The sequence below is a fragment of the Protomyctophum bolini genome (genome assembly GCF_963924005.1).
Source record: "Protomyctophum bolini genome assembly, chromosome: 3".
In the NCBI taxonomy this organism is placed as follows: domain Eukaryota; kingdom Metazoa; phylum Chordata; class Actinopteri; order Myctophiformes; family Myctophidae; genus Protomyctophum; species Protomyctophum bolini.
In genome coordinates this window covers 6,638,024-6,656,195 of record NC_137864.1, presented here as the reverse complement: position 1 = coordinate 6,656,195, position 18,172 = coordinate 6,638,024, and the positions used below count along the sequence as shown (strand labels likewise).

The 18,172-nt window shown below is 44.5% G+C and overlaps 1 protein-coding gene across 1 annotated transcript in view; it reads right to left on the bottom strand.

The window, feature by feature from the left end:
• slit1b (slit homolog 1b) overlaps positions 1–18,172 on the bottom strand; it is a gene marked incomplete at both ends in the record, with an annotated part of 107,479 nt that overhangs the window by 60,886 nt on the left and 28,421 nt on the right. The window contains 2 exons of the mRNA XM_080758786.1: positions 979–1,050; positions 2,150–2,221. Of these exons, the coding sequence (XP_080614912.1) occupies positions 979–1,050; positions 2,150–2,221 (144 nt within the window). The remainder of the gene's footprint in view (positions 1–978; positions 1,051–2,149; positions 2,222–18,172) is intronic.

Genomic DNA, 18,172 nt, shown 5'->3' with positions numbered 1-18,172 from the left:
ATAAAGTTAACCCATTTTGACCTGAGGACGATCCTGACAGTTTTCTGAAAAACCTCATGTCGTTTTCAAACATTTTCATGTCAAAGACCCCCAAAACTATAGGCCGTCGACCCATTTCTGAAAATATGTTGTTCCAGAGACCCCTCAGAAGCAAAGATTTGAGTTGAAAACCTTGCTCTGAAAGAATATGTATTCGAAGATTTCAGGCACATTTTCACTCATTTAAAAAAATAGCAGACCTAGAAGTTCATAGCGCGGCGCTATGAACTTCTAGGTCTGCTATTTTTCAAAGGCTAAAGCATAATGCTTAAAACACCAAAAAGGGTTTCCCGCCCAAAATGGATTAAGCTTTGATTTATATTCCATCGCAGAACAGTGACACCTGCTGACAAGAACTGATTTACAAGCTAATACTGTGTCGCACGCACCGCAACGTACTAAATTACACTGTGGAGTATAAAATGTAGGCATTGAATGACTCCAACAGACACGGTAACACAAAGGACTCACACACACACACACACACACACACACACACACACACACACACAAACAGAGGAAAAGGTGTTTCTGCATGCAAGCAAAAAAAACATCTGTCTGTGGTCCTTCGAGTGCTTAGTTCCACAGCCCTAATATTAGCCCGGGCCATATGCCCAAGTTGTAGAACAGTCGTTCCCGTTTTAGCTAACGACCCAAAAGAGAAACCCAAACTAGTGAAAATAGCACAGCTGTTTTTAGGTAAACGTCATGGTCCGTTAGCATAAAATTCGAACGGACCGTACTTATTTAATTTTTTTCCGTGTGAAAAGCTGTGAGAGTTTAATTATTTTGAAACAAAAAGGGAGACACACACACACACACACACACACACACACACACACACACACAGTTACTGTGTGTGTGTGTGTGTGTGTGTGTGTGTCCACAATGGGTGCCGACTCAGTCAGGGAAACAAGTGTTTGTTGTAATAATACTCACAGGACTTCCAGAGTACGCAGAGCACGGAAGGCCCCCTCCTCTATACAGCTGATGTGGTTCTTGTCCAGCTGACTGTGATAAATAATAACAGAGTGATAACAACATTTAGAACCCCCCCCATCCATCCATCCTCTCTCTCTGTGCGTAAGGAGGATGAGCGAGACATCTCAACCCATTCTGACCTGAGATCAGATTCTAAAAATGTCTGTTTGAAAATGACAGTTTTCTGAAAAAGCTATGTTTCTATGTCGTTCTTCCATTTTTCAAAAATAGCAGAGCTATACAAGCTCGTAGCGCGCCACTCGGTGGCGCGCTACGAGCTTGTAGATCTGCTGTTTTTAAATAGCTAAAGCATAACGTAATGCTAACACCGCCTAAAATGGGTTAACCCAGGGGTCTGCAACAGGCGGCTCTAGAGCACTCCCCTAGTGGCTCTATACTGCTATGGCGACTATGGCTTCTACAGGGAAGAAAAAGAAAGATAGCGGACGAAAACAAGAGGATTTAACAGTTCGTGCAGGACAGAGGCTTTTTGCCTTCACAGCCAATGCAGATTGACTGCCTGTATATGTTTAATCTGCAGTGAGAAGCTATCAAACAACAACAAAAAAAGTAACGTTGAAAGTAACATTTCCAGGGAAAGCATGCTATAAATTTGCAGCTGACCACCCCAGCTGGGTTTAACCCATTCTGACCGGGCACCCATTTTGGTGTTGGCATCATGTTATGCTTTAGCTATTGAAAAATAGCAGATCTACAAGCTCATATCGCGCCACCGAGTGGCGCGATACGAGCTTGTAGGTCTGCTATTTTTGAAAAATTCGAAGAACGACTGACATTTTTAGAATCTGATCTCAGGTCAGAATGGGTTAATCAGACCAGTGTGTGTCCCGTGGAAACCTCGTATGAATCTGATCTCAGGTCAGAATGGGTTAAGTGGATCGCATCTTCAATACTATAGTTTCGTTGCATCCCGGGAGATAATGAAGCTTGGCAAGCCGCATTATAATGCGTACATTTTATTTTTTTTGCGGCTCCAGATCGATTTTTTAATAATGTTTTGGACGAAAATGTCTCTTTCGACATCTTGGGTTGCCGACCCCATAGTCTTAACCAAAGAGGAGCCATCATACATGTGTATTGGACGGTGCATATATGACTCTGGACTCACAGGTTCTTGAGTTCTGTGGCCCCTCGGAAGGCTCTCCTCGGAATAGCCTGGATCGTGTTCTCGCTGAGGTCCCTGAGAGAGAGAACGGACACGGACACGGACACAGACACAGACACAGACACAGACACAGACACAGACACAGACACAGACACAGACAGACAGACAGACAGACAGAGAGACAGACAGACACAGACACAGACACAGACACAGACACAGACACAGACAGACACAGACACAGACACAGACAGACAGACAGACAGACAGACAGACAGACAGACAGACAGACAGACAGACAGACAGACAGACAGACAGACAGACAGACAGACAGAAAGTGGTTAGTGTATGTTTTGTAATAATTTCAAATAATTGCAGTGGGGTAAAAGTGCAACATGTGTCTGACTGAGATGTCTAGTAGTGGAGTAGAAGTAAAAGTATCGAAAATTGGAAAATATTATTCCAGTAAGGTAAAAAGTACCTCAAAACTGTACTTACAGTGCAGTAGTTGAGTATGTATACTCTGGTGCTATACAGAGGTTATATAATGTTGGAGCTGCCCGAGATCAAACCTCCATGAACCTCGCGATGCAAAAGGCAAGCGCTCTACCAAGAGACTTACTGTATACCCACTACCCAGGCAAATAATACTCTCGTATACATTGTATACTTTTACTGAAGCAGTTCTACTCGAATAAGACTTTTAAGTTAAGCGTCTATACTCGAGTAGTACCGTTATATATATATATATATATATATATATATAGTTAGCAGTCTTTCCGCCCGTGATGATGTAGTAATTACTGTAACAAATGAGCCCTGGTATATCTGCCTTATCTGATCGCAGAGAGAGGGGCCAGTATATAGTACACAGTGAAGTACACAGAGCAGAACCTCACAGACCCCCACTTCTCCGACACGCACACACACACGCGCACACGCACACACACACACATGCACATACAAATGCACGCACACACACACACACACCTTCTGTTTTCTCCTCCTCTCTCTACCTAGCTTCTTTGTTATCGTTTTCCTCTCCCCTTGCGGTTCATTCCATTTGACTCCCATTCATCTCGTCGTGGACATTGATACATTCCTCCTCCTGTCTTTAACTTGACATCAATACACCCCCCCCCCCCCATTCCCACCCCCACCCCGGTGGACCATTTAACCCATTTAGCCCCGACGTCGAAATTTAAAGAATGTCTTTTTTTTTCCCCCCTGAGAAACCTCATGTTTCTATATCAGTGGGTTGTCAATATTTCATGTCAAGGACCCCAAAGATTATGACGTAATATGCCGCCGACCCCCCCATCTCAAAATATGTCGTTCCAGGGGACCCTCCAGAAGTTAAAAAAACTGAAACTCTGAAAGAATATATTATTCAAAGATTTGAGGCACATTTTCATGTTTTTTTTCAAAAATAGCAGACCTATACAAGTTCATAGCGCGGCGCTCTGTGCCACGCTATATGAGCTTGTAGATCTGCAATTTTCAATTGCTAAAGCATCACACAAATGCTTAAAACACCAAAAAGGGTTCCCGCCCAGAATGGATTAATTCAATAGAGCAATGCATTGTGTGGGTTCCCTCACCTCAAATTGCCCACAATTCCTGCTAACGTTCAAAAGGCCTCTATCTTTTTAATGTGACCTGTGGATATATCTTTTCAGAGCATATACACTCTTATTTTACTTAATTCTTTCCAACACGGGACCATAGGTATATATACTATATACTTTTTCTATATTCTATATATCTGGTGGCAAAATTATTCTCCCTTCATATTCCGTACACACTCCCCCTAGTGCTTTATTTAGTTTCACATGTATCTGCGTCACGTATAAAACTTGAATAAAGATGTTTAACATCCATTATTACTAACTTGTTGTTGTTGTCGTTTGAACAGGCCACGCTGACATTTAATTGTTTGTATACGTGTTTGATTGAGTGATGAATAAAACCTCTTGCATCTTAACTCATTCTGAACGGGAACCCATTTTGGTGATAGCATCATGTTATGCTTTAGCTATTGAAAAATAGCAGACCTACAAGCTCGTAGCGCGCCACCGAGTGGCGCGCTACGAGCTTGTAGGTCTGCTATTTTTTTTTAATCGAAGAACGACTGACATTTTTAGAATCTGATCTCAGGTCAGAATGGGTTAATCAGACCAGTGTGTGTCCAGTGGAAACCTCGTATGAATCTGATCTGAGGTCAGAATGGGTTAAATCTATATAAAGAGAGGATCACAGTGTGTACATGAGTGTATATGCATGCATAGAGCACGTTTAGTGCACAGCCGGTTGTTGACAGCCAATCAGTTAAGACTAATGGAATCCGGTCTAATCTGCACCATTACCATGCAGTTTTGCGCTTATCTCAGCCCCAGTTCCTCCTTTATCTTAATGTATTTCCCTCCCCTTTAGCACGGAGGCATGAGGAGGACAGCAGCAGTTAACCCATTTTGTGCGGGATCCCCTTTCGGTGTTAGCATCATGCCATGCTAGATCTACAAGCTCGTAGATCTGCTTGTATAGGTCTGCTTCATGTCTGCTGTAGCTGTAGCTGTAGCTATGAGCTTGTATAGGTCTGCTATTTTTGAAAAATCGAAGAACCACTGACATAGAAACATAGCTTTTTAGAATCTGATCTCAGGTCAGAAACGTAGCTTTTTCAGAAAACTGTCAGCGTGTAGAAGACATTTTTAGAATCTGATCTCAGGTCAGAATGGGTTAAAGACCGACAGGGCCCCCCCCCCCCCCCTGGCAAGGGACAATGACTCTGTGGTTAGATTATGCCGCACTGGCCTGCTGCCCTCCTGTTGTCTGGGGCCAGTAGGGCTGGAGACTGGGGGGGGGGGGGGGGGGGTGACGGGGGGACAGGAGACAGGGGAGCAACCACAGAGGACTGGAGGATATAAATCATCATGTCTGCGTGCCCTGGAGGATTTCAGACACACTCCATTAACCTCAAGGCCAAAGCCGAGGGCCCGACGGACGGGGGAGAGAAACACCGAGTCAGCAGTATAGCCTCAGACCTTTGCTTAACAGTATATACAGTAGGCCCCCGCTGACAAGTACAAATAAATATGTTTTTCTTTATCTCGCTTTGCCAAAGAGAGATGTATTTAGTTCAAGGTTTGTCTCAGCTATATGAGACAAGCTAGGCGACTGAGCTGAGGTTATCATCGCTGCGAACTCCAATGCTATGTATATACATCCTGTATCGGTTTACACTGACTGTTCTCATAATTTGTTATGATCTATTTGTTGGTTTTGTTTGCTAGGAACAAACTTGGCGTGATTGGGCCCAAGTGCTCTGTGTAAATAATGTGGTCATTCTCAGAATGTGCACATATAGAAATGTCTGTTAGTCCGCTAACACTAGTCAACAAAGCTATAGCCAGCAAAACGACACATCTGCATAATTCTATACACATTCCCCTTATTAGCTATTAACTATAATGCTAATGAGGGCACATTAGATATAGCTACATCTTACAGTATGTAAAGCACAATGTTAGCACTCCATTGCTTAGCAGGTGAAATCCGGCGACTTCGGAACGGTCGCCAACAGGTATTCCTATTCCTAAACGTAACCTCAGTAAAACTATACCTAAACCTAACCTTATTCCTAAACGTAACCTCAGTAAAACTATGCCTAAACCTAACCTTATTCCTAAACGTAACCTCAGTAAAACTATGCCTAAACCAAACCTTATTCCTAAACCTAACCTCAGTAAAACTATACCTAAACCTAACCTTATTCCTAAATGTAACCTCAGTAAAACTATGCCTAAACCTAACCTTATTCCTAAATGTAACCTCAGTAAAACTATGCCTAAACCTAACCTTATTCCTAAATGTAACCTCAGTAAAACTATGCCTAAACCTAACCTTATTCCTGAACGTAATCTCAGTAAGAAAAGAAAGAGAGAGAGAGAGAGAGAGAGAGAGAGAGAGAGAGAGAGAGAGAGAGAGAGAGAAAATGGGGAGTGTGGAGGTCAGTAGTGAAACACACAGGTCAGTGAAAGGAAGAGAGTGTGAGTGACATGGAGGCTAAAAACCTGTAAGGTGACGAGTGAAATACAGAGTGGCAGCATGATGAAGCAGAGGAAGATAGGGGTGAAAACGTCAGAAGAGGAGAGAGTGAATGACTGACTGGGGGAGGTCAGGAAAGAAAAGTAGAAAAGGACATGAACGGGAAGTTTAAAACTGTGGTTGAGTGAGGTAGAGAGAGGTAGAGAGAGAGAGAGAGAGATGTAGGTGACGAGTGTGACAGCAGAATGCAAATGAAAGAGAGAAACTCAGCGGGAATGATTCTTTTTTTTTTACCGGGTTTGGGAGGCAAACCAAGTGACCTTCTGCTAACCATACAGGCGGGCCCCCTCTGACCACTAAGCTATACGGTATTGCCGGCAGTAGAAAAAAATAACATTCTTGTAGTAACATTTCATAACAATGTTCTGAATCTGTGCTACAGACAGCCATAACTGAATGAGTATAGAGGGTTTGTGTGGGAATCACAAGGTCGCTGGTTTTGCTCGCCCTTGCATGGTCTACAGTATAATATGTGTCTAAAGGCCAAGGCATGGTGACTGGTGAGACTGCATGCGGTTATCAGATGCTGTTTGACAAGGTTCCCCGCATCTCTCTTAAAGATGGAGTGCCACATTTTTTGTATTTTTCCAGTTTTAGAGTAGAAAATACCCCAAATAAGTGCTTTTCACATTCTTATTCCTAGCTATTATTATGAACACTATCATTAATACTAAAAATGTAGTACTGTGAGAGAAAACCTGGCCTGGCCATATATTATTTGCGTTCTCTCCGAAATCTGGTCTATTCCAGCATCGGCCAGCTGCCACTCAGGGGAGCTATTGTGAGGGAACGCACCCCCTGCCAATCGCATGTGAAGCATGCACACAAGATTGGCCGGCCGTTTAGTCATTGATTGGCGTGTTACTGTGCTATGCTGTATGCTAGCGCTACTCTGTTTACAATGAATGAGTGTAGACTAGCCAGTGTCTTCGAATCTCACTGTTCCACGCACTGATTGTTTGTGCTCCATTACACAGGGGAGGTCAGAGCCGCACACCCAAAACCACCGCAATACATGTGCATTAAAAAACCCAATCTGGGCGGGAACCCCTTTTGGTGTTAGCATTATGTTATGCGTTAGCCATTGAAAAAATAGCAGATCTACAAGCTCATAGTGCACCACCGAGTGGCGCGCTAAAAGCTTGTATAGGTCTGCTATTTTTGAAAAATCATTCAATCATTCAAACCGTTTTAACTCAAATCTTTGCATCTGGAGGGTCCCTGGAACAACATATTTTCAGATGGGCCAAATACAGATAATTCTGGGGGTCCTTGACATGAAATATTAATATTAATATATTGAAATATATATTGAGAACCACTGATATAGAAAGAAACATAGGTCTTTCAGAAAACTGGATTTAGAAGACATCTTTTAAATATCGATGTCAGGTGACGGTCTAAATGGGTTAATGTATACCGAACCAAACCAGCACAAACCAAACCATATAGATATATGTACTATACTGTACAGAATTACGAGTACCGAAGTCCTGACGTCACTCGTTCATGTGTGTGTGTGCGCACTGTGCACGCACGCACGCGCGCGCGCACACACACATACACACACACACAATATATTAAAAGATACCTTCCTATTGGGTTGTCAAGGTGTCTGTTGCTAGGACACGAAGAGGCCTCCGTTTAGATGATGTTTACAGAAGAGACGGAAGGGAAAGAGTTCAGTGAAGTCATGTCACAGCTGGACGCATGTGGGTGTGTGTGTGTGTGTGTGTGTGTGGGGGTTTTGTGTTTGTTAGTGTTTGTGCATGTGCGTGTACATATAGTGTCTGGGTGTGTGTTTGTGTGCGTATTGGATGTTGGTGTGTGTGTGTGTGTGTGTGTGGGCGGGCCCGCGTATGAGTATGTGGGTGGTGTGTGTGTGTGTGTGTGCGTGTGTGTTAAGGTTGTGTGGGTGCATGTGTACAGGCTTCTCCACACCATCAGGTCACAAACCTTCCCAGCTGCTGTTCCTGCATGCATGCATGCGTGCGCGCGTGTGTGTGCGTGTGTGTGTGTGCGTGTGACCGTGTGTGCGTGTGTGTGTCAATGGGCAGTATAGGTATAGTCTCATAATATTTGCTCTCTCTCTCTCTCTCAGGCTCCCTCCATCTCCTCCCTTCATTCACCCGTCTTTCAACACATGGGTTCATTCCGAGACATTCTTCCATTCTTTATCCCTTTATTGTTCAACCATCTCTCTAGACGTTTAATATCCTCATCATCCGTCCATCCATCCATCCATCCCTTGACCCTCCCCCATACGAGCTCATCTCTCGACCCCCCCCATCTCTCTCTCTCTCTCTCTCTCTCTCTCTAGTGGTCACACAGTGGAGGGTGAGAAAGGTAAACTTTCCCACTCATCCTTCTCACAGATATAACCCTCCTTTCAACTCTCCACCTCTCCCTCCCTCCCAAAACTAATTGTCACCCACCCCAAAATGCATGCTTGGCGGGGTATCGTATAGTCTGTCCTGACTCTCTCTCTCTCTCTCTCTCTGTGTGTGTGTGTGAGTGTGTGTGTGTGTGGGTGTGTGTGTGTGTGTGTGTGTGTGTGTGTGTGTGTGTGTGAGAGTGAGTGTGAGTGTGTGAGTGTGAGTGTGTGAGAGAGAGAGTGTGTCTGTGAACGAAACTAAAAAGGAGGTGCAGGGAGTGATTAAGTATAGCCTGTCCCAAAGGGACGGGTCAAGAGACAGGTCAAGAAGGTCACAGTCAAAGTCAAGGTCCAAACCCTGTCGTGGGTCAATCAGCAACAACAGGTGTTGCATAGCGACAGAGGCCACGGGCAGGGCTTGCACTCCCAGGTGTGTTTATAATTTGACCGCGTGCTTTCAGCCAAGCAGTGTGACAAGACGGTCTAGGTGCTTTCCACATATATGCTGCTGATTAAATTCCTATATGACATGTTTTTATGAAAATAAATTAATGCATAAACGTTGCACGATTAAATAATTGCAATATACTACTACAGTTTTTTTGTAGACAGACAGACAGAGACAGGTGCACACACACACACACACACACACACACACACACACACACACACACACACACACACACACACACACACACGCACTTGTGTGTGAACCTTTCCAGGTCAGCAGGCACAGACAGACTCAGAAGGACAACATGGTTAATATTTTATCCTCATAGGCTGCCAACATCTTCACACACATGCATTCCTTCGCAACCCCCCCCCCCCCCCCCAACACACACACACACACACACACACACACACACACCTTTAACATGTTACCATGTACTAGGGAGACAGACAGAAATGAGAGATATGGCCGCCTGTCGGCAGACAGCCTGGGTCGTTCACCCAGGCTTTTTTTGTTTTAAACCAAAACGCCTGGGTCCGTCAGGCTATATAGTCGACAGATGATGACTGATGTTCTGTGGTCTCTACGTTCCAACTCACACTATAGACGTTTGTCTTTCACGAACAAGACAGAGCGGCAGCGCACACACACACACACACATCCGCATGCTGGCACATACATGCACATTCACACACAAACAGACTGACACACATGTGATTGTTTCCTCGTGTTCCGTTATCGTAGGGAATGCACCGACATATCGGCCGTGTATATGCCAGGCATCGGCAGATTTTGGCCTCGCTGACCACCAATCGACATATCTGCAAATAAGTTGACGTTGAGTGACTTTATTAGACAGAAACGTAAACAGCACACATGCTATATACAGTCAGACATTTACGCTAAAAAGGAAACACAAAAATGTCCCGGGGACTTCCATTGTGGTTTCCATTGTGCTCCTATTATCTGCGGTGGCGGTGGTGGTGGTGGTGGTGCGTCAAATGTGCGCCGATTACGTTGGTGTGTTACTTATTTTTGTTTTTTATAATCAAGGACTCTCATAACTCAAGAGTATACATTAGTACATTATTAAGGGTCCACCCCCTGAGTTGTCCATGCAGGGACCCCACTTTGAGAGCCATTGCAATGAATAACGACAAACAAAATATCGGTATATCGACAGAAATTGTCATTTAAAACATCGGCGTCCCTATTTTTAACCGTTTTGTTTGTTTCCACTATAATACCAGAGTTCCCACTTTGTACTTTGATGCCAGCACATGGATTATCCCCTTTAGGCCCGACGTCGAAATAAATGGCCCGCTATACGAGCTTGTAGATCTGCTATTGATAAATAGCAGATCTACAAGCTCATAGCGCGCCACCGAGTGGCGCGCTACGAGCTTGTAGGTCTGCTATTTTTGAAAAAAATCGAAGAGCGACTGACATAGAAGACATTTTTTAGAATCTGATCTCAGGTCAGAATGAAAACTGTCAGGATGTATAGAAGACATTTTTAGAATCTGATCTCAGGTCAGAATGGAAAACTGTCAGGATGTATAGAAGACATTTTTAGAATCTGATCTCAGGTCAGAATGGAAAACTGTCAGGATGTATAGAAGACATTTTTAGAATCTGATCTCAGGTCAGAATGGGTTAAGCTGAAATTGACAGTTAGGTCCAGATGTGGACTATAGCGAGACGACGGTGATTCCAGTGGTCGATACGCGGTCAACCCCAAGACCGCCGGTCCGAGAGTGACCCCGCCATGACCTGTGCTCACACACATTCACGCACGCGCACACGCACGAGTGCACGCACGCACAGACACACACCAAGATGTCGCTATTATGTCATGATAGGTCTGACATAGTGGTATTCATCAGGTAACACGTATATGAGATCAAACGCACGCACTTGAATACACAAACATGTCAGTCAGTCACTCACTCACTCAACACTTTAAACACATGTCATGCACACGTACAGTACAGTACAGTACAGTATACACACCCTGCTCTGGCACAATATACCGTACTTTACACTGTGTGGCCCCCCCATATAACACACCCTCCTCCTACTGTAACTGACACCTACTCTTCAGTGTGACAGACAGATACATAGATACATTATACATACTGTATAGATGGATTTCTGAGCGGTGCCTGGGCGCGTCTGTCTGTCTGTCTGTCTGTCTGTCGTATGGACAGCTGGTGATGTTGAGCAGCCTGCACCGCTCAGTTCACGCATGGTGTGATTTTTTTAAGCTCAAGGGAAATTAGACGTCGACTCGACGAAAATAGCAGATTTGTTTTTGTGTATTCATGGGAATTGTTTGATTCTTTAATTTTATCTATATGAATTACTTTTGAAAAAATCCTGGAATTTCTTCTAGGATCAAAGGGAATCCAACTTGAAAAGAGAGGAGCCATCAGAGCACCTTAAATAATGGTCTTCTATCAATAGCCACTTGTTGCCATTATGGTTCATTGATGTTCTCGCCATGTCTTCGTATATTTCATCTTTTTGAGTGGTGCAACCACTCCTACAACCAGCAATGTCCGTGTACCTGTTTGTGTACGTCAATGAGCACGAGTGGTGTGCGCATGCGTGAAATTGGAACGACAGAAGTATGTGACATGGCTGCCACCTGCTGCACGCAAATCCAACTTCTGACTGTCTAGGTTCGCTAAAGAAGGAAAGGCCGAGCAAAAATAATAATGAAAAAATAGTTCTCAGTGACGCAGATTGATATCCATAATAAAGCTAATCTGACGGAGCAGAAAGAGAGAGAGAGAGAGAGAGAGAGGAGGGGGGAGAGAGGGGGGTTGCACCACTCGGTTCACACAGGTGTGATTTTATTTACAATAGTTGTTGTGCCTGAGCAGTTTTTTTTTCTTTCTGGTTTGGTATTATGTTCTCGTTGTGTAAAGTCTGTGTTTATTGTCCTTAATTTTGTTAAAACCAATAAATATACAAAAAATATATATATATATTAAAAAAAAATGGTCTTCAATAACGGTCTTCATCAGGGCATGAAGACGTCTCAGTGGAAACATGTTGGCCTTTTAGGGCGCAGTACTTAGTTTAGACAGTTTTTGGTTCAGACTATAGTCATTGGTTTAGACCAGTCATTAGTCCTATACAACTACGACCCATCTCAAACCCTCACCCTAAACCTACAGTATAGAGCTCCGCAGTCCCCGCCCCCTTTCAGAAAAGCGAGTGGCCCAGGAAGCCCCATGCATTCTCCCATCGGCACCTTTAATATAATTTATTTAAAGACCGTTACGCCGCGGACAAAGGCAACTCGGATCGTGACGAATCATGACAATGAACACAATATTTTGGGCCCATCAAATAATTTATAAGACGAAAAATAAAACAAATAGTGTTGTCTCCTGACTTTCTTTTCTTCTTTCTAATGATTTGATCGTCCAAAAATATTGTGTTCATTGTCATGATTCGTCACGATCCGAATTGGCTTTGTCCGCGGCGGCGTAACCGTCTTTAAATAAATTATATTAAAAGTGCCGATGGGAGAATGCATGGGGCTTTCACTTCCTGGGCCACTCGCTTTTCTGAAAGGGGGCGGGGACTGCGGCGCTCTATAACCTCCCACGGGGCAGCACACCTAAACCTATAACCTTAACCCATGTCTGTAACCAATGACTGAGGTCTAAACTAAGTATGCACCCTGGCATGTGAACCTTTTTGTAAACAAAGTACCGTGACTTCTCCTCCATTATGTGCTCGGATCGCTACTCTCTATTCGAGATAGAGCTGGTTATTGGGTTTCTTATTATAGAACAGTATATACACACAGTACTCCTCCATCCATATACCCCCTGTTTCTCTGTATGTGTATGCGTCGTGCACGTGTATGTGCATGTGTTGGTGCCTTTAGGCTTTTCCACAGGGCTGGAGTTTGACTGACGGGTAAAACACAGCAGGATGGAGGGGAAAAACACACGTTCAAAGGGCCACACACACACACACACACACGTACACGGACACACACACACGTGCACGGACACACACACACACACACACACACACACACACACACACACACACACACACGTGCACGGACACACACACACACACACACATGCAAAGGATTACCCTCACACACAACGGAGAAATGTGTGCACATTAATGCGGGGCAATTGAGGCACGTCATGTATTGACCACACACACACACACACACACACACGTACGCACACACACACACGCACACACGCACACACACACACACACACACACACACACACACACACACACACACAAGAATGGAAGCAAAATCACACACATCAAACAAAAAAAGCTAATATACAAAACAATGAAACCATGATGTGTAAAAATACACAACCAGCTAAGATGCATGACACACACACACACACACACACACACAGGCGACTGAACCCTGGGAAGGGTCGTGACCTGATGGTGTGGAGAAAGGCTGTAGCCATGGCAACAGGACAAACGTAGCCAACGTGAAGAGGCAAATACCATCATAGGTCATTCCTGTGGTCTCTCTCTCTCTCTCTCTCACTTCTGCCACACACACATGCACACGCACACGCGCACACACACACACACACACACACACACACACACACACACAAAAATCTCTCCCTCCCCATGGTTTATCTCTCCTTCTGATTCTCTATTTCTGTGAATATTTTTCTCCGTCTCACTTTTTTCTCGTCCCCCCCCCCTCTCTCTCTCCCTCTCCCCCCCCCCCTCTCTCCCTCTCCCCCTCTCTCTCCCTCCCTCTCCCTCTCTCTCTCTCTCTCTGCATGTCCCTGCTATAAGCTCTGTGAGTCATCAGGACAGGAGGATAAGGAACAAAAGGCATCCCTTGCTGCTGACTTTAACCTCTGGATAGCTCCTTCATCGCCTCTCGTCTCCCATGCCTCTTCCTTCCACTCCCCAACAGCCACAAAAAAGCACCGGGGGAGGCTTATATAGCTGAACAAGGGCTACGTAGCTGCACTTTTACACCCAATTACACATAATTAGGGTTAGGGTATACTCCCGAGGAGGACAGAGTGTGTCTAGTGTGTGATTTGAAAGAAATTGAAAATGAAATACATTTTTTGTTTCACTGCATGCCAATTATATGAAGAATTAAGACATTTTGTAAAATTTGTTTTGTTTTAGGAAAAGGTATTTTTGCTTTAGCAGACTTATTATGCAAAGCGTGGGGAAAAAAAGGCAGAATGCCCCAGCCCCCCCCCCTGTCCCGGCTTTCTCAGAATGGATGGATGGATTTCTTGAGAAATTGGAAACCCCTCAAAGGAAATGGCAAGCAGAGGTGCTGATAATCACAGATTTTAGTGGAAGGAGTGTCTGTGTGCGTGTGTGTGTGTGTGTGTGTGTGTGTGTGCGTGTGCGCGTGTGCGTGAGCTCCCCAGTCAAAGGGTTTTTCCCACTCCTTTGCGAAGTGGAGCACGAGGTTCGGTGGTCTCCCTATAATGCCCGCTTACTTTGGACGGACATGACAAGAAGTGTCGGATTTCCTGCCTTGACCTTATACAGCAACACGCACACACACACACACACACACACACACACACACACACAGACACACACAGACACACACAGACACACGCACACAAACACACACACAGGGTTGTGTAACAGCATTGTCACGGTCGGGGGAGTATTTGGGATGGTGCGGTTATACACCCCACACACACCACACAGTGTCCTATATCTTATGACAATGTTTTCCAGGGTGATGCTATTATCATAACGCAGCAGGGAAGTCCCACGCTCTCTCTCTCTCTCTCAGCATTATGAGAAGTACAATTTGGGAGGGGGGAGGGGGGGGAGATTTTCCTCCCACATGTGTGTGTGTGTGTGTGTGTGTGTTGCAGTGGTGCACATGATGGACCCCATGCTGCGCATGTTCATATAATAGCCAGCATGTGCACGTGCACACGTGTGCATGCAGCTCTGCATGATGCGCCGCATGGTCTGCTAGCCACGACACACTTTAAAAGGAGTAGTTCACTCCGAAAATGTTCTTTTTTGTTTGTGTTGTTTGTTAATTACACACACCCCTTGAAGACTGACGTCGCATTCCTAAGCCAATCATTGATGACTATAGGGATCCAATTCCGATCATTTTATTTTTAGTATTTGCCGATAGCGATTTTTTTTTCTTCCCCGATCTGATATTTATGTTTTTATAGAACACGTTTTGTGCCATATCACAATAGTATACAATATCCCAAATCACAGACAATATCCAGTCTATTATCATGATGTCCCGATGGGACGGGGACAGGGATGTCCCGATAACGATTCCGATGTTTAGAAAATGACGTGATCGTCCCCCGATTTCCGATCACGTGACTAGATCAGGACAACCCTATTGATGTAAAGTAAAGTATAAGCAGCCTTGCCGAGCCATGAGGCCCATAGGGCAGGACCCTATACACAGTATCTCCTGTTTCTGTAGCGTGAGGCAGCATTGGGTCCCATTTTTTACAGTCTTTGGTATATGACCCGGCCGGGGATCGAACCCCGACCTCCCAGTCTCAGGGCGGACACTCTAACCACAAGGCCACTGAGCTGGTAACGAGTGAGGAACTGCACTGAGCTGGTCCCTATATTGATGACGGTCACCGAATCAATACTAATAAGCATTGGCTCATGGAGGAATGCGACCAAAAGAACAGCTCCAAAAGTCTCCGTGGGGTGTGAAATTGCCGCGCTTCAAAAATAGCAGACCTACAACGCGTCGCATGATATACGTAAGTGCCGCGGTGTATAGGCTTGTAGGTCTGGTATTTCCGATGCGATGTGTGACGGAGCATCAATGAGACTTTGTCGTAATCATTTATTATTAACACAATTGTTAACTGACTCAGTATGAGGCATTGACTCCCTTCTTCAAAATCTGTCTCACACACACACACACACACATGCGCGCATACACACACACACACACACGCAGTTGCCGTGTGAAAACAATTATAAACACTGTTTATGTGCATGAGCATCATGAAAAAGCAATCTTCCGTCTTGGAAATATTCATTAATTCAGTTCATACTGCAGAGAGTAATTATCTCGCGTAAGAGTGCAGTGCACGCACACGCACACGCACACACACACACACACACACACACGCACACACACACACACACTCTATGTAGATGTATAAGCAATTATGCATACACGCACACACTGCATATCAGTAACTATTGCACCTTAGGGACATTATAATACTAAATAGCAATCGTAATACAAATCTTGAACACGCGCACGCGCACACACACACACACAGTGTACTACAACCCCATTGCCTCCCTTCGCTCCCAGTAAATAAACGCGTCGAGCGGTACGTATGTGGTCACACGCCGATTAGTCTCTAAACGGGCGCGCGGCGCGCGAGGCGGCAGCTGTCATCATCGTCACCCTGTGCCTGCTGCGCCACGTTAAGTTCACACCGCCGTTAATTAGCCACGCGCAAATGACACTATGGGACACGCGTGCACGTCACTGAATGAACAATGACGCCAACGACAACAGTGTTTAAGTATGTGAAATGGAGTGACTGACGCGCGAGGAGCACACACACACAGGAACGTTCATATCATTAGAGTTGTGAGCACAATGGTCTCGCACCTTCCTACCTTCATGACTGCCTGCCTAAATATGTCCCAAACCGCCCCCTAAGGTCTTCCACTGCTGGCCATGCTCGCTTTGCCTAAAAAAAAGGCAACTAAAAAATACGGGGAAGCAGCTTTTTGCTTCTACGGGCCGACGGCGTGGAACAAGCTCCCACTGTACCTTCGTCAGGCAGCCTCTGTAGAGACATTTCTAAAGCACAGCTCAAGACCCACTTCTATACACCCTTGCTTTTAATTGATCTTTTATTTTTTGTTATTCATAATCATGTCCTCACTGTATTGCATTACTGCTTGTTTTTGAATGTCTTTGCATTGCTTTTCTTTTCTTTTTTCTCCATTGCTCTGTAAAGCACTTTGAGCTGCATTTCATGGCATGAAAGGTTGCTATACAAATAAAGTTTTATTATTATTATTATTACTACTGTCACTGCTATGACACTTCGACCAGGACCAACAATGGAAACAACTCTCCTAGAAGAAGTGAACACCGACCGGTACATTCTCTCCAAAGTCTGTAACATTGTCAGTATATAGAAACCAAAATGGGCCCCGTTATCGAATACTGTCAGAGTTATGAGACGGCGCCTGGTTAGAGAGAGACGCGTGGCAGTGCTTAGCACGCACATACTGTATATACAGTAAGACATTTTGGAAGCAAAGGCGATGCTGTATATGTGATCAGGGGTGCCCAGAAGGTATAGATCGCGATCTACCAGTAGATCACAAAGGCTTTGCAGGTAGACCAACATGACATGCCCCAAAATATATTTCATTCAAAAAGAAACTACTTGAATTAAGGTGACTGATTGATTAAAAGAGACTTTCAGCTCAAACACACAATACAAATACAAAGTCATATACAAATAACTATACGAATTCCATTTTCCTCTCTCTATTTTTCCCATTCCAAGTGTGTTTGTCTTATTATAGTATGTGTAACGCCAGTGCTGCTGTTTTCAGCAATGGGATAATATACTTTTTTGGGTAAGTAGATCTTGTGAAAGTAGCTCTCGAGTCAAAAAAGTGTGCATGGGCACCCCTGCTGTATAGTGATCAGGAGGATTACCGAACGATGGAGTCTTGCACGTATATATGGGGAGAGAGCGTGCATAAGCCATGACCTGCTGCTGACATGATGCAGGAAACGGGGGCTGTCTGTCAACGAGGCAAATCCTTTAGTAAAAGTCATTATCAGTTCCATGCAAATATATCCCGCAGTGTGATCCTGTGTGAGAGGAGACAGCCAATTATGTATAGAGCTATAGTGGAGCCCCGAGCAAAGTGCTGCTGCTGCTGCTGCTCACACTCCACTGTGTTTGGGCTGTAAACCTCATATGACCAAAACTGTTCTTCTAAAAAATTCTAAAAAATGTCTACAATGTCTTCTACATCCTGACAGTTTTCTGAAAAAGCTATGTTTCTATATGTCAGTGGTTCTTCGATTTTTCAA